Genomic DNA, 17,537 nt, shown 5'->3' with positions numbered 1-17,537 from the left:
AGCCCACCATAGACATCCTAGTAAAGCTTAACCCCTTTGCAATCTTGCGGGCACCCTCTTTCCTTTTTTCTACGAACGCAATCAAGCCCCTTTAACCCTTTTATTGTCGTTCACACATCAGGCACGCAGGAAGGAGGCGCTCCTCGCTCTCCCGTCGATGCTCCCCCTCCTCTCGCATGCTCCCATATCGCCCTTGGCCCTTGGCCCTTGCATCTCCTACTCCTCTACTTCGACTGCCCGTTCGCGTCCTCCTTCTCACGGTCGAGCGCCGGCGCCCTCTCCAGTTCGCAACGCGTGTATTATTAGCTTGCGTTTTTTTCTTCGCTGGTTGCCGGAATGTTTTGTTTGAGGTGCCACATGAGTAGTAAAGATTGAGAGAAACACATTAATCGTCGCAACTAATTATACTCCGGGTATGATTGTTGACCAAAACACCATGTTTTTTAGCCATGTTTATACTTGTAGACATTTATTATCAAAAAAAATTTGTAGACATTTATTTTACCATTACACTGAAATCACCTAGGATTTGCAAAGTAGTAAAAATTAACTATGAATTTATGTTTATATGGATAAACATAGTGTGTGACCTCATATCATTTCTATGATAGCATAGGTTTTGGCAAGTCGACCATAATTTCTGTCGCTTGTCCGGCTGCAAGCCTGCAAGCACATTAACTTGTTCTAATGATCTCATAGGACAAACACTGCGATGCGTTCAGCTGCTGCACCATGAATGTCCACTAATGTCCACTTTCGTTTACGATGTACTTCATCGCATGTTGATGCGTGTGATTTTTCAAGTACAACAGTGCACGTGTTCTGAACTTCAGTTGTAGTTCGTAATCTCTAACTAATCTTGATACACACATCCAATCAGTACATACAATGAACTTCAGACCCCATCCAGGTACCTAGGTAATGCTGCTGCAGATGTGCATGGTTGAAAGAACAGGGTGGAAGAGGAGCACCAAATCGAGGCGCGTGGTCAGGTAGATCCGAGAAGAAAGGGCAGTAGTCGGGTCACTGAGGCAGAGCGACCCGCCACGCGGCGGTGGGCCGATGTCCAGGAAGTGGTTGTCCTTGCGGAGGCAGCCACGACATAGGCAGCTTCAGGGCAGACTGCAGCATCGATGCAGGTGGGAGAAGGGCTCGGGGATCGTATTTGTTGGCGGCGTCCACGGCAAGATCTCGCAGCGCCGGGACTCGGCCGTGGCAGGGCCCGGATCTCGGGAGTGGGGAGTTTTGGGGCCGACGCTGATCTCGTTCCAACGTCCGGCGCGCTGGTCGGAGGAGATCCCGTGGAGGTCGGCAGCGAGCGTGGTGACCGGCCGTGGAGGCGCATGGAGCAGCAAAACGTCCAAAGCGCAGGGGCGGCTGGGGAGGAAGGACCGTGGGTGCGGGGCGTTTGGTTTTTCTTTTTCGTGCTTCCGGTTTTCTCACGGGACAAAGAGCTAGGACAACTTGGTTTTTTTGACGTATGAGAATCAATCCGGTTTGGTCGAAAACAGGGTGGAGGAGGAGCACCAAATCGAGGACACACCACTATTTTTTTTTTGACGCAAGACCCAGATCTATTAAGAAATAACACCGGTACAGACACCCCCAACAAACAAGAAAAATACAGCAAAGTCCCGGGGAAAGACAGCCGCCGCTGCCAACACCACGCACTGGAGACACGCCGCCGCCATCATCGCTCCGGGGAGCTTTGCAAAGGCCAGCAGCCGGAAGTCCTCCAAGAAAGGGGCCACGAAGGCCCTACGCGCTGAAGTAGAAGCCACCATCTTCTTCGATGTCGTCGCCGGCGAGCTTCCGCAAGACCTAAGCCCGCTCCTGTACAGGCTCCCGAACCTGGAGCCAACCTCACAAGCTTCACGGAGACGAGGGAGCGGACGTCGCCGTGGCAGGGATGAAGCCGGAGGACAAAAGTCCATACCGTGGTCGCCGCCGCCGCCTCGCCGACCACAGCTAGACACCAAAAGACCGTCGATTCCTCGCCGCCCTCCCAAGGAAGAGCAACGAGAAGAGGAGAATCGAGGCCACCTTATTCGCCGACGCGCCGCCGTCGTCCCCATCCGAGCCGCGGTGCCCGACATACTCCTCCTACTATCTACACGCCGAGACCAAAGCACCAGGGTTCCCCCACCCTCCCGCCGCCGGAGCGGCCGGCGGAGGGCGAGGGAACCGCCAGACTTGGCCGCGGCGGAGCGAGGAACGAGGACCTTCCCGGTCGCCTGCCTTATCGCCTGGAGCAAAGAGATAAGGATTGGGGGAGTTCAACGACTAGGATTGGGGGAGTTCAACGACTCTCCCCCGTCCGTCTTCTTCCGATGGCCTCCGGCTGTGTCTTCTCTCGATGGCCTCCGGCTGTGTCTTCTTGGACACACCACTATTGACGTACGAGAATCAAAGATTAAGATTCAATCGGATACAGATCGTCGATTGATCGGTATTGACTATTTTGGATCGGGTCTAGATTGAGAGGAGATTGGGCCGTAGGACTTCGGGCCTAAATAAAATTAGAATAAAATAAAGCCCAAGTGTGACACCAGCCAGTCACCTATTGCAATTTAATAGTAAAGATAATATAAATGTCTAAAATAAAGACACGAGGTTAATCTAAATCACTAAAGTTATCTACTTCGTTCAATTTTCGTAGGACCTCGTTCACATGAATATGCACAAAAACATTGTTTGTCACGTGTACATGCATATGGTGCACATTGACGGACTTAGATTTAACCGTAGTTTTAACCGTAGTTTTAAATAGCGGGCTATAGGAATATAGCCGTGACCCGTGAAAAAGGCTGTAGCGGGCTATAGCAGCTTTTTAGCACGCGGATGCCTTTAGCTGCACCTTGCTCGAAAGGCTATAGCCGGGCTATAGCGGGACTATAGCCGGCTATTTAAAAATTTAACTTGAATTAACCGGACCCAATGGGGGGCATAACAACCATATCGAACTCCCGACGATCTCACGCCGAACGATAGGGGTCGCGAGGAAAGGTCCCTAAGAGCATCTTCACCGGCGGCCTCTAAATAGTCGCCGGCAGGAACGCCGATACTGCTGTATGGGGGGTGACGGTAGTGCATCCTCCATTTGAGGGCGTTGTTTCCACACCGGCGCCTCCCAAACGGCGACCCCCAAATTTTTTCCTCCTTTTTTACAATGATTTGAAACAACATATCAATCACATTTTATTCATACAATCACACAATTAGAATTAAATTATTCATGCAATCAAACAAATAGTACTTAAATTATTCATACAATCAATTAAATACAACAAAACAAACAAATAGTACTTAAATTATCATACAATCAAAAAAATAGAAATAAAATCATGCATTGTTGGTAGCTTCTCTCCTCGCCCACAAATACGCAGCTAGATCCGCCTTCTGCATCTCGAATTTCATTGTGCATATGAAGAAAAGCGGCAAATTCTTGGGGTACATGCTCTACGTCAGCGAGTGGTCCTTGATAATCAAATGGTTGATCATCCTGCACAGGTGCGTCGCGCTCGCTCTCAATGATCATGATGTACATGATCACACAGACGTTCATCACCTCTCACATCTGAGACTCAGACCAAGTGAGAGCAGGGTACCTGACAATGGCTATATAATACCCCTTGTTGTATGCGTGGCCGTTTACCTTAAAGTTCACGGCAGGAGCTTATCCCTCAGCTAGCCTGGCAAACACCGGAGAGCGCTGCAACACGTTGATATCATTGTTTGTTCCTGCCACGCCAAAAAACGCATGCCAAATTCAAAGCTCATGGTCTGCCACCATCTTAAGAATGACATTGCACTCACAAGTATGTCCCTTGTAGATCCCCTGCCAAGAAAAATGGCAATATTCTTCCAGCCCCAATGCATACAGTCAATGCTTCCGAGCATCCCACAAAATCTTCTTGCTGCATTTTTTTGCAGGATCCGAGCTGTATCATCTTTTCTTGGTGCTCTGAAATAGTCTTTAGCAAACACCGCTATGACGGCTCGGCAAAACTTGTAGAGAGTCTTTGCACATGTCGACTCTGCCATCCGTAGGTAGTCATTGACTGTATCGTATCTGGAGGAGCTCAGTATGCAAGACAGCGCATTGCAGCAGTGCACTTCTTAATTGAGGTGAAGCCCCCATAAACCTGTGCAATCTTTCTTGGCCATGAAGTACTTGTCGTACTCCCTGACGCCATGGACAATCTTCAAGAACAACTCCTTATTCATCCTAAATCGGTGCCAAAATTCATTCGGCGAATGAGTCGCGTTGTTGTTGAAGTAGTCGGCGTTAAGCAGCATTGCGTCAGCTTGACGATGTCGGTTGATGTTCCTCCTCTTGCCTGGCTTTGAGCCGCCGCGCCGAGGCACGACGAAGAAAGGCTAGCGAACGCGCAACATGTTCGTCAGAATCAGCTGCTGCTATTGCCGCCGAATAGCCTGAGCATTCTGCTCCTCCATGAACAACTGCATCATCATCTCGTCGTCGTTGTCCATCGCGGCAATCAGACGAACACCTTGCGGGCGGGGCGGTTGTGCCGCAGTGGCGGCGAGCTCTGTTCCGGGCGAAACAGCGGTCGCCGGTCGAGGGGGTGGCGGCCATGTCAATGGACGATGGTTCCTAGACAGGCGGCGGTGCCTATGGGGGCGCGACGGCGAGGACAACAGTGGCGATCTAGAGGGGTGGAAGTCGGCTCGGGCGTGGGAAATCGGTGTGTCTGGCTGCCAGGCGGAGCCCGATACCGTTTGAGACACACCGGTGCGAGCCCATTTTCGTTGTTGGCCCCCAAAACGGTCTAAAAGCTGAAGCTCTCGATCGAAGATACAGACACGGCCGCGTTTCCGAAAATGGAAATCAAATCAATTATACATGTTTCCATTTCCGAAGATACAGATTGTTGCCTTAATAGTGATCACCGTGCATGCTGGTCTTCACGGCCACCCCACCATCCGAAGCGAGCGGTCGAAGTTTGCGCGCAATGGTTGTAAAAAATCATTCGCGTGTCGCCGGTGGAAATCGAATAGACGACTTTGTGGGCTACCCGCGCAGCTGCGAGACAGAGCTAACCATCAGACCTTCGATCAATTCATGTAATAGAAGGAGACGGACATATTTTGTACTATATTCAACATCGCAGCAACAAATAAATCATGAACTTGATCAAAATGTTTAAAAAAACGCAAATGAAACGGATGTAAGATACAACCATGCATGCAAATATCAGACGGAAAATAAATTATGTTGGAGTGAATCTATTTTAATTTATCAACCCCTCCACCCGTAATTTATCAATGGTAAATGTAAAAAGTTATCGACCATATAAATTAATTTAATTTAGAATATTGTGGGAATTTTTTTAGCTTACAACTTATCAACCCCTCTGCCCATTATTTATCAATGATAAAAATGAAAAGTTATCGACCTGAAAAGCTGATTTTATTTAGAATATCATTGGGACATTTTTAGCTCCAAAAATTATGAACCCCCTACAAGTTATTTTTCAATGGTAAATGTGAAAAAGTTATCGACCTGAAAACCTAAATTTTATTTAGAATAATTTTGGGAATGTTTTTAGCTCAACATTTATCAACCGTTTTGTCCTTATTTAGCAATAGTAAATGTGAAGAGTTATCAACCCAAAAAATAATTATATTTAGAATATTTTAGAAAAAAATTAGCTCATAATTTATCAATGTCTCCATCCGTTGTTTATCAATGGTAAATATGAAAAGTTATCGATCCAAAAAGCTAATTTTTTAATATATTGTGAGGATATTTTTAGCTTACAATTTATCAATCGCTCTGCCCACTATTTACCAAAGGTAAATGTAAAAAGTTATCGACCCGAAAAACTAACTTTATTTAGAATAAATTTAGAAATATTTTTAGCTGACAATTTATCAACCCCCATATTTTTTAGTTATCAACGGTAAATGTGAAAAGTTATCGACCCGCAAACCTAATTTTATTTAGAACAATTTTAGGAATATTTTTAGCTCACAATTTATCAACCCCTCTGTTCGTTATTTATTGATGGTAAATGAGAAAAGTTATCGACTCGAAAACCTAATGTTATTTATAATAATTTTGGGAACATTTTATCTACCCGGAAAGATAATTTCATTTGAAATTTATTAACCCTATATCTGTTATTTATCAATGATAAAATATAATAAGTTACCGACCGGAAAATCTAATTAAGTTGAAAATGATATTTATTTGAGTTGCAAGTGTACTTTTTTGAGTTGTGAGTGGTAGTTCATTTGAGTTGCAAGTAGTTTTCCCACCCGTTATTTTTTTCCTCTTAAAAACCACTAGCCCCAAAAATGGGAATTATAAACATTGTCCAAATAACATGATTTTTTTATAGAAAAGTAACAATAATATTGGGAAAAAATAAAAAATGATACTGAATTTCTAAAAGGGAATTGAAAAAAATTGCATAGCTAGATTAAATTTGACAAATTTACGGAATCAAAAATACTGATACAAATGAAAATATCACAAAAGGGAATTCGTGAAAAAAAAAGTTCATATTTTTCCGCTGATAACATGTACATTCGCTACTACAAAACGAAGCTGTCTCTGTTTCGCACATGAAATGCTGGTGGCTCATATGGTTACCCTAGCAGGTGAGTGGGGGTAGGAGGTCGCGGGTTTGAATCTCTGAGGAGCCAATTACTTTTTCTGGCGCGGGGGGGGGGGGGGGGGTCGAATACGACAAAAAGCGAATAGGCACGGGCGGCGGGTGGGTTTCGCGATACAAACTAACCGCTCCGATGGTTGATCGCGAGAAAGGGAATTCGGCTTGTAGAGTAGTGCAATTGTGTTTGGCATGCCCGTAAGGAGGCCTGGAACGGTCTTGGCGCTTTGGATGATAGTGTGGACTGCAGATGGTAAGTCTGAACTTTTGCAATACGTTACTAACATGCATAGTCAAACCAAGACCTAAAGTTTTCAGCCCAACCCAAGCATCACAGAATAAAAATCTTCATGTGGCTGATAACAGCACGTGTATAAAATATGAGACGTTGACTCCCATAAAAGCAGAGCAGGCGAAGAGCCTAACATAGACTACAGATGGATATATCATATATCCTCTGCAGGGCTCAAAAGGCTGCTCGTTACAAGGAGCAACCTGTGTTCCTTCTACAGTATGCCAATACGGAACATCTCCACGTAGAGAAAGTGCGAAGAACATTCCTGCCTCCCACCTACCAAAATAATATAATCGTTTATATATGTTCCTCAAAGTAGCTCGACCGCCCAAAACGCTGGAGCTTCAGGAAAACAACGTGTGGTTTCAGCAGGACACTATCGTCCAAGGAGACGTTTCCAGGACTATAGTGATCTGTAAGACGAGCAACCTCTATAAACTTGCAACGTACCCCGTATCCTTCTAAAATATGCTGAAATCCGTAGCTTTTCTTCCGTATCAGGTCGCAAGGGGGCAATTAAATATATAGAGCGAGCAATTGCACTACGGAAAAAAAGGGACCGACGCATAAAAAACAAAGAAATTAGCATACGTGTAGCTTTATTGGCTTATATTAATCAGTCCACCACGAAAAGAACACGCACTAGGACTAGCTAAGCAACTGATCTGTATCTAAAGGTATAATTGCTGCACCCCCATGGAGCATGGAGAGGCCATCCACGATATGCCACCAGGCGCGCAAGGGCTGGGCGAGCGCCTCGTTCTCCTTCCACGCTTAGGCCACGTGTCGATGCGAGATTGGCTAAGCTAAAGGAGAAAAAGAAAAGAATCGGAAGGAGAGGGGAAAAGGTGCCCACCACGATCCAAACCCTACCCATTCTGGCCTTCTCCTCTTCTCCCTCGCGCCTCCATCCCAGCCGCCACCACGCGAGCCTCTCCTCCCCACGGCGCCGCTGGTCCTGCTCCGGCTCCTCCCGCAGGAGGAGATGAACTGGAAGATCGCCTCCCACTCCCGCGTCCCTCCCCCTTCCTCTCTCGCGGCGCACCTCCCACTTCCTCCCAATCCCCTCCGCGGGAGCGCAGCTCGGGCGCGCGGAGCAGGGCCGCCGGTGGAGGCCGCAGCCCCCAAGGTATGTCGGGCACGAGCGCCGCCTCCCGCCGTCTCCATCGCCGGCCGGTAGCAGCACCGACCTTGGGCTCGAGCGCTGCCTCCATTCGGCTCGGGCGCACGGAGCAGGGCCGCCGGTGGAGGCCGCCGCCCCCAAGGTATGTTGGGCGCGAGTGCCGCCTCCTGCCGTCTCCATCACCGGCCGGGCAGCAGCACCGACCTTGGGCTCGAGCGCCGCCTCGATTCGTCACCATGCCCGGCTGGGAGCAGCGCCAGTGAGCCCCACCTCCCCTTGTCGCCATGGCTGGCCGGTAGTCGCGCCGGCCTTGGGAGCGAGCGGCGACGGGCGGCTGAGGTCCCCATCACCGTCGCCATCTTCCCCCAGTTCCAGTGATCCAAATCAAGCCCTCTGTATGTTTGGATCAGAGGATCGATGGGATATTCAACATGGCTCACAACGATTGTTCAGGTTTGTACCCAAAATCCCCTCCTTCTATTTTCTGCTTGATTTGTGACTGAGATTCGAGGGCTAATGTTCTTCCCCTTAGTTCATTAGGATTGGTTTGATCTATATACATGCAAGAGTTTGAGTCACTCCTTTAGATTATGCAGCAACAGTGCCAGACTCTTGGCTTTGGTTTGCATATGGGGCCATTAACATTTTATTTAGTTGAAAACTTCATGGTTTGTTTTGGTCTACAAGTTGTGATTACTTCACTTCAAACCTTCTGGTTTCGTTGCAGAATCTATGATGAATTAACCAGGTATTTTGTGGGCTCGGTTGATTCCTTAACCAGTCAATATTTGTCGCCTGATGTGTTTGTAGCAGCCAACACGCTTCCCTTCCACTTCCCCAGGTAACCTTCTCTTCATTTCCTCTCTCTTTTCTTGTTTGTGCAAATTCATTTTTACATGTGGCTGCAAGGCGTTTGATGGAAATCCTAGCAGGCTGCAATAGAAGATTAATCCATCAAGGAGGAGCAGCTTTGAAGCGCCTTGGCCTACCCTACTTGTTGTTCACTGGTGCGCTCCTGCATGAGGTGCCTGCGGTGGTACGCTCTCTCATGTTTGTTGCCTTCTGTAGCATTTTCCTCCATTTTTAATGTTGATAGGTTTTGCAGCAAGGTTCAGGCCACCAGACATGTTGTTTACGGCTCGATCCATCGCAATGGACCTCAAGGAAAACTTCTCGACCCACAGGTTCCTCTCTCTCTCTCTATATATATCATGTTGGTAGGCTTCTGTAGCATTTTCCTCTATTTTTAATGTTGATAGGTTTTGCAGCAAGGTTCAGGCCACCAGACATCTGCCAATGGATGTACAACGAGGTTGTACAACGACAAGAACTGAGAAGGTGAGGTGAGGCACCTGGCATGATGGAACAAACCGAAGGTATACTGTTAACATAAGAACATAGCTGATAAATTTGATACTTGAGCCGTAACTACTCAAACATTGACCTTTTTAGTGTTTTCTTTTCCTTTTTAGGTTCATTATCAGACATGTACATGCCTGGTGTTGCATAATGCATCCCATGCTTTGCTTGATCCGTTGTTATGTTACTCATGTTCTAAGCCAAATGTTTATTTAGATTTGTTCTAAGCCAAAAGTGCTTCTATTATTGTCCCTCTTGTTAAATTTTATCTGTTTGAATGTATAACTGAGTGGTAATTAATTGCAAGGTGATAGCATTATGATAAAACTGAATTTGGAATAAATATTTTGTGTCACTTTAAATGTATAACAATTTAGAATAAATTTCTTCTTGCAACAATGGTTAGAATAACTGAATTACGGTAAAGTCGATAATGTGTCCTTTGAATGTTGTACTAAGAATCTGCATATAGAAAGCAGAACACGCAAAGAAACTGCCCATATTTTAATTGGCGATTTTGAAGGAAATATCTGCCGTTTGACGGCTGAAACCGTTGCGCTTAGCCATTACATCACTGTAAACTGAATCATATCTAGCCCGATCATAGCCCATTAGCTTGCATATATACTAGCTTTATACCATACAATACTTTTTCTTCATATATTATATTTAGTGTTTGCTTTGGCAATTTTTGCAGCCGTTGCCGAGCTTCTTGATAATGCAAATAACAAGGTAACCACTGAGGCTTAATTAGCATCAATATATTTGCCTATAGTCTGGTTCCTTTCACTAATAATGTTTTTATTCAAAAGGTAGTGATAATGGATTTGTTCTTTGTTGGTGCATATATATATATTTTTTAGATTCTTCAGACATGTTATTTCTACCTGAGTACATATAAATTTCAGTATGCTCATAAATCATTTGAAGCTCTAAGCTTGTGTGAGCTCCAATGAAATTGATTGGCCGGCCAAAGGCCACAGTGGGCCTGTACAGCTATGGATGGATGGCGACCGAGGCTGAAGCGGCACTGGAGATGGAGGATCTCCTCCATAGCGCCATTTCATCGGGATTTGGCGGCCGGCCAGAGGCCATGATGGCCCTGTACAGCGACGGGCAAGCGGCGGCCGAGGCTGGAGGCGACGCTGAAGAAGGAGGATCTCCTCAACAACTTCGTTTCATCCGAATCAAGCTCAACTGCAAAGGTAAGATCCCGATCTGCCCCATTGCTGCATCTAGATCTAAAAACACGAGCTTTCATCTTGCTCATGGCCGTGCTTGTGATGGTGTAGAAAAGGAGAAGACCCCGACCACTCTAGGAACTTAGCCTGGAAGCTCTAAGCTACTGATTTATGCTCATCCTTTTTGTATCCAGTCAATGAAAGTATATAACTTATTGGTCCATGCCAATAAGACATTTGAAGCTCTAAGCTTGTTTGAGCTCCAATGAAATTTCTGCTGGTGTTGTGTGTGTAGTGTTGAGTACATTCTGAATATGTAATCTCTTTATATGCTTCATCTATAAAGATGCGATTTTTTTCAACGCATGCAGGTTGATGCAAGTTTTGCCAAGAACACTGTCAGTTTAGCGGTTTTAATTATACAAGCAATGGGCTCATTTCTTGCTACTGGAGGTAAAAGTGAAAGGTAGTTCACTGTTATTATTGTCTGAATTTTTTTGTTTGAACTGATGTGTCTCGGTGACACAAAATATCACATTTGACCTCTGAAAAACAGCACACAGTTTCCGTAATGACCTTGGTTTGAATTAACAGAAGTGTGCAACTACATCAATGTGTACATGTTATCTAAATAAAGTGACATGCTATTAAGATTTTGTCTCAGTCAGTTTGGATGGAAGCCTAGACATCTAGGTAAATCTTAATCTTGCAGATGTTTCTGCTATTGAGATTACAGATGTAGTCTATTATGCTTCCAGAAGCTTTATTACTGTTTTTTTAGAGAATGCTGCAAATAGTTACTGTTTTGATTCTCGATTCTCTTGAATATGTATGAGATGTGACTATATAGGCACATTAGTTAAGTAATCCCAACAAGCGTGTATCTCTCTTTTGTTCACTAATTGTTTACTCTTGATATTTAGTCTGTTGTGTTGCTTTGTTGCTGCACCATGAAATTGAGTCAGGTGCTCACAAATGGAGCCATGAAAAGGTAACATGAGTTATAATATTTTCTATTTTTTTATCTCTATTTGTGTTGGATAACTTCAAAGAAATTTCTTAACTATTCTGCTGTTGTTTATTGGTTGCGTTTATATGTGCTTTACGGGAAGAGATGCCTCCTTTTCTGCTTGGATCATTAACCTACACCGCCTAGGTCATACTTAGTTTAGCCGTTGTATCTTGCGACCACCACTACCTCCTTCGTGAACTTGTGGTGATGACAATGCTCTAAATATTATCACTGTCAGAGAAAAAATATATTTGGCTTACATCTCTGTTAATTCATAAACAAATAAATATCTTCTTTTAGCTAAGATGTTTATTTCTTGAATATTGCAGACTATTGTGCTCGTCTGCCTCGCAAGCATTGGATTTGGTCACTAACAGAGGTAGGTCTCGTCACAAGGTGCAATACTTTCATTCTATGTTCATTTCCGGTTGCACAACATGTGCTTGATGAACATTACAGTTGTTAGGCTGGGAGCGGACACTAGAGATAGGCCAATGAAATTCATTTTGAGGAAAAAATTATAAATTTCTAGGTATCCACAGTGAAGTAGGTAGAATCGCAAGCTACGATGGAGGGGCTATGCAGAGATCGAATGCTAACAGCTACATTGGTTTTTGCTGCGGCATGATCAATTGTTGTTTCCTAATTTGCTTCTTTTACTTTGTTCAGAAAATGGTATACCCATGTGGCCTACAATTCTTGACTCTTTTCCTGGAGGAACAGCCGCGAGAAGAGCTCTTCAGTACCAGCAAGGAGAAGATATTTCCAGTGTTGGTTATAAGTTTGATTTGGTGTGAGAAATTAACCACGGGTGTACAAACTCCCTATTTGGAAATTATACTTGGAGAAGAGCAAAATGTAATTATCTTCATAGTTAATACTTCATACTTTGCCACTACTTTGATGGTCCAATAGATCAAATCACAATGCCTTCCTTCGTATTTACTGTTTTGGTTCTGTCCAACGTTTTGGTTGATCCTGTCGTTCATCCAATTTGTAAGATATGAGAGCTATAGTAGTTGCACTGGAGTCATTGTGTGCTCAATCTTCAATAACTGAAGTTCTTGATGTGCAGGCAATCTTGAAGCCATCAAAGGCGGTGCATGGTGGATTCTAGAGGTTTCACAATGTTCCATCATACAGGAAGTTTGAACTTGACATCAGAGGTTGCAGTGATGATTTGAGTGGAGTATATGGAACCAACTTTACTCCTATGTACAAAATACAAGGAGGAAAGGTGTCTCAAGGTAAATCAAGTCAAAGGCTTTGGTACCTCTAATTTTTTTCCAAATACATGATAATGATTCATAAGATTTTAGATATTGTAATATTCTATTAATGCACAAAATACATTTAGTAGTTGTGTTTTTCTTATAATCCTAAGGCCCGTGATATCTTTTCTCTTGCTCTTATAATGCAAAAACAGGTTGTTTCAATTTCCAAGATCATTTCTTACGGTCCAGTTATCTTGCTGCTATAAGTACTTGGTTTGCCTAATTTCAACCCTATATTTTTAATTTGTTGTTTCCACTGTGTGCTAAGGTTTCTGTCGGTAGGCTTCTCTACAGTTTGGGATGTATCACGACTTTCTCTCCACTGGCGGAGTAGCTGTAATGCATCTGCTTCTTTCTCCACATCACTCCAGGCAGTGCCTACAGGTACCATATTTTATCTTTGTAGTATTGCGCATGCCATGAAATGTATCACGACTTCCTCTCCACTGGCGGAGTAGCTGTAATGCATCTGCTTCTTTCTCCACATCACTCCAGGCAGTGGCTACAGGTACCATATTTTATCTTTGTAGTATTGCGCATGCCATGAAAACGGGCAAAAGATACATTAGATCTCATGCTCAAGTAGGCATGGAAAATTCTATTTTGTTGCATTATTGCAACAGTCAAATTTTCATTGATACGATTAATTCGGTCATCAAGCTTGCAAAGGAAAATATTAGTATGAGCAGAGTTTGAAGCAATGCTGGTAAAAACAAGTAGTAAACCGCTATTTTTAATAAATAGAACCTTTCAGCTCATATATGGATATCTGGGATGGTTGAGTTTGTCGTGTTCTTAATTCTTATTGATGAAATTGTGAACTGTTTTCCCTTTGTAGGCCACCATCATGTGATTGAAAGTGGATTGGTCAGGAACAAGGAGTGCGGCCGTGCCTGGTGATTAAAGGCTGCATCAACGATGTGGCTGGCTGGTTGTTGACTACTCCCTGGCGCAGAAGATTTTTATGGTGTCTTTAGGCCATGGATGTATCATTCAGTATGTCCTTCTTTCTTGTGCTCTCCTCCGTTCATTTTCTAGCGATGGTGAGCTACAACTAGAGACTAACGTTAGTGGGATATGAGGTGTTTCCTCAGAAATTCATAAGGTACAAATCATTTATGCTGGTGTTTGCTATAGTCTTCTATATATGATATCTCACAGCTGCTTGAATCGATTTTTCACAATTATCACGTCATATAGTTTTGGATATTAAATCTAGCCCGACTATTTTTCATGTATCCGATGGAGTGATGTACGAGAATGTTTATTTTTTAACTGATCCAGCATGTATTTTCTACTTAGTGTAACTGGCTAACTAACTATACTTTTCTTTTCTGCCACGCAATATATACTATTTAACTTTAGCTCGCATCAGTCCAAAGACCTAGGTGTTTTTTCACTCTTCTTTCATTTGTTCATCTCCAGATCCGGAATTACAAATTCGTCCATGTGTTCGTGGTGACACAATGTTATGAATTGTTCAGCCAATTCTAGAGTTCAGCGTGCTCCATTATTCCGAATTTTGTAGTGTCAGTATTTGGCACATATTGGTCCAGTGCCTGTTGAATGTGCAATTCTATTTGAACACAGATGTCTTACAGAATCAGGTCCCGTGATGTTTCTTTCCCGGTCACAGTTGCTAGCCCCAGACCCAGCCAATGAAGTTAGGCTGGCATGCCATCATGATCAAAACCTGATGTAAAGTGTGCTCTGTTTTCTACATTACAGCGTGATATAGTAGTCTCTAATATATCTCATGAAAGGTTGTACTCTCCCATTGCAGCGTGATGTAATTGAGCTAGCTTCTCCTATCTGTAAGCCCAATTTCTGTGATATTCATGAAGCGAAGGAACAGCTCTACCGATGGTTGTCTGAAAGAAATAGTTTTATTGTTGTCGTGAGGAACTACGGAGAAAATCTCCATCGTACATTGTCTGGGCCTCTTCGCACCAGCCCAGTACTAAGCATTACCACAACAAGGAGTTCACAGCGCTGACGACGCAAGAGGTTCAGGTTATGTTATCTCTGCTTTACTTAATTTCCCCCCTTTTTAACTGTTTTATAGAAGTACAAGTTATATTACCTGACGTGTACTCTCTTTTTTCCCTTCTGTTTTCTATAGATTTGAGGATTTAATTCTTGCCATGGATGCTCTCAAAAGTATCAAATCTAGCCTTTTAAAAAGCTTTTGTTTTTAAAATGGATGGTGGCTATTCACATTTGGGTTGAAGTGCTTTTGTGATGAAAAAACCTTAGTGCAAATATCTTTTCGTTTGGATGTTCTCTATACCTATAGTTTATCTCATCTCACTTCTCTTGACACAGTTCATATCACATTTCCAAAGGCAAGTAATTTGCTCAGTACCGTTTGTAATAAGAATGCAATTTATCTTTTTGCTCTAATCCTTCAACACATATTGCTGTTCCAATTTCCATTCTCTAAATTACTTAATTTTGTCATAGCTGAATACGTGTAAACTATCTGTAAGCTTCATTCTGTTTAATGTTCCATTCAAGACTTAGAGGATTTCAGTGACAACCTTGACCTGTACAGCTTGCTACATACCAGGACTTGAAGTCAGCATTATATTTTGTGTGGGTACTTTGCTAAATTGATTAAGTACCTTTTGATGATTCGAGAGCATTGACTTGAGTTTCAACATTAAAAAAAATCAGGCCTTCTGAACAGATGCAACCCATGTATCAGTCAGATACAGAACCCAAATAAGATAAGGTCAGTATAGAGATGAAAAACTCTATCGTCCTTATAAGATGGTATCGTGCATACATAATAAGTTACGTCGGAGGGTAACCCACACTTGACAGGCTCGTGTGGCAAGCCCCTCCATTCATGGCTCACATCGGGCAAAGAGCCAGGTCAATTTTTCTCCTATTATTTGTTCATCTTGAGTTCCAGAACAGAAAGAAGCCAGTAAAGATTTTTCTAGCTCCACAATAACTTTTGTGATACAATCTAAGAATTCAGCCATGTGTTCTTGGTTTATACTGTTTGGAATTATTCAGGCAGCTATAGAGATTGGCATGCTCCATCATTTCAATTATTTATTGTCAGTTTTGGGCGAGAAAGAATTACTAAATCCTACTAATGGCAGATCTGCACGAAATCAACCACAGCGGAAAAGATCATGAGATCGACATGAAGCAAGGATAGAAAAAGGCATGAAGATCAAGGAGCAGCAGCATATGATCGCGGCTGACCTATATTGTTAAATATTGGCAAGAAGCCGCACCTGGTGTTCACCCAAGATGGCAATGAAATGATGGTGAGGTAGATGGTACCCTTCTAAGGCAGCCCTGATGTGTAACATGATGTACCTGATGACACGAGATCTGCATACTGGTGCCCAATGCAACTATCACAACCAATAAAGATTTCAGATATGCTTATGTTCTGTCCCTTTTCACTAAGGATAGAATTGTCTGATTTAAATAATGTAACAAAGAAACAAATAACTGATTCTCACATTTGGGAGATCCAAAAATGTTCTACCTTATATAAGAACAAAATTTGTTTCTTCCAGTAACTAAGTATGAGATTCAGTAGTTATGGTGATTTTTAATGTTAATTGCTTCCAGCATTGTAATGTTGGCAGCAATTTTTTCTTGCCTTAATATAAAATGAACATGGACACAAGTATTACGGGATCGTGCGCCAAGGCGCACATCTAAATCTAGTTCACCTAATTAATGCCCATCTAACCCACAAGACAAGATATTGCAGAAAATTAACGCCGTCTGAATACCTTAGGGCTCCAACACGGGCATTCGGAAATGTTTGAATACTCCCTCCGTTTCATGAATTTTTTTGTGGTCTAAACTCACGATAAGAATTATGAAATAGAGTATTTAGTTATAAGTTACACTTCCTCGTGTATCACCTAATGTCTAAAATCACAGTAAACATGTTATGCAATAAAGTATTCCTAAAGCAGACTCTTCTCAGAAGTGAACATCAACAAAAATATCATGAATAGGTATGGATATCAACTAGAGTTGACTATCTTTATTCTTACTGATAGTATTATCTTTCTTTTTGCTAATCTTTTGCTTTAACCTGGACTACGAGAATGATCCTTCGTTGTTGTATCCAACCATTAAAACACCATATTATTAGAGCACTTTTACAGTACCCCTAATTGATATGATCGTTTAGCACTTTTACAGTATCCAACCATTAAAACACCATATTATAGACCTCTATTTCTTGTGGTCCAACGGATATGATCGTTTAGTACGTCATCAATCTAATTTTGGAGTACTACCGGCAAATAGTATAGAGTACCTCGATTTGAGGGGTAAGATCGTAACTTCCCATGTTGCCCATGTAACAATCTCGTCCGTAGAGATGCAGGGTGGCTGGCAATGCAGATCGTGGGGTTGGCGTGGTACTCGTGCTGTCAGTTGAGGACATATGCGACCGACGGATGCTGATCATGGGGTGGTGTGGTGCCCGCGTTGTCACATGACAGTGTGGTTGACATGGTTGGGCTTCCTGGACACGCACCCAAACGATCAACTGATTATTTTCTTGTAATTCATGTTAAACACAGGAATCAACCTAGCCATTGCACTTACAACAAACACCGGCCGCATCAAGCAATACATGGAAAGCTGGCATAGAGGGCGTACTA

General features: G+C 43.2%; 1 protein-coding gene across 15 annotated transcripts; it reads left to right on the top strand.

Moving 5' to 3' along the window:
• The first annotated feature begins 7,638 nt into the window (after positions 1–7,638).
• On the top strand, positions 7,639–16,466 carry LOC127293753 (uncharacterized). 15 transcript variants are annotated; one of them, XM_071818765.1, is made up of 17 exons: positions 7,694–8,512; positions 8,787–8,900; positions 8,992–9,095; positions 9,165–9,243; positions 9,328–9,435; positions 10,116–10,150; positions 10,395–10,623; positions 10,971–11,065; positions 11,523–11,590; positions 11,941–11,990; positions 12,281–12,469; positions 12,687–12,858; positions 13,154–13,269; positions 13,724–13,881; positions 14,311–14,583; positions 14,669–14,898; positions 15,999–16,466. In XM_071818765.1, exons 5-8 carry the CDS (start codon positions 9,417–9,419, stop codon positions 10,973–10,975), a joined length of 288 nt encoding a protein of 95 aa, XP_071674866.1. In that variant the 5' UTR covers positions 7,694–8,512; positions 8,787–8,900; positions 8,992–9,095; positions 9,165–9,243; positions 9,328–9,416; the 3' UTR covers positions 10,976–11,065; positions 11,523–11,590; positions 11,941–11,990; positions 12,281–12,469; positions 12,687–12,858; positions 13,154–13,269; positions 13,724–13,881; positions 14,311–14,583; positions 14,669–14,898; positions 15,999–16,466. The 15 variants fall into 15 exon arrangements, 13 of the variants coding, with proteins under 13 accessions (XP_071674861.1, XP_071674860.1, XP_071674858.1 ...); XM_071818766.1 differs by having other exon boundaries at positions 11,523–11,815; XR_011742769.1 differs by having other exon boundaries at positions 7,640–8,512; positions 10,402–10,623; positions 10,971–11,815.
• The last annotated feature ends 1,071 nt before the right edge of the window (positions 16,467–17,537 follow it).

The sequence above is a fragment of the Lolium perenne genome, chromosome 4 (genome assembly GCF_019359855.2).
Source record: "Lolium perenne isolate Kyuss_39 chromosome 4, Kyuss_2.0, whole genome shotgun sequence".
In the NCBI taxonomy this organism is placed as follows: domain Eukaryota; kingdom Viridiplantae; phylum Streptophyta; class Magnoliopsida; order Poales; family Poaceae; genus Lolium; species Lolium perenne.
Note: the sequence above shows the minus strand (reverse complement) of the source record. Positions and strands in the feature narration are given on the sequence as shown.

Excerpts from the sequence above, each read along its gene's own strand:
- LOC127293753 (XM_071818760.1), top strand. Across the intron at positions 10,151-10,394 it reads TTGATAATGCAAATAACAAG|GCCACAGTGGGCCTGTACAG; the intron begins GTAACCACTGAG and ends GGCCGGCCAAAG. Across the intron at positions 10,624-10,710 it reads AATCAAGCTCAACTGCAAAG|AAAAGGAGAAGACCCCGACC; the intron begins GTAAGATCCCGA and ends GTGATGGTGTAG.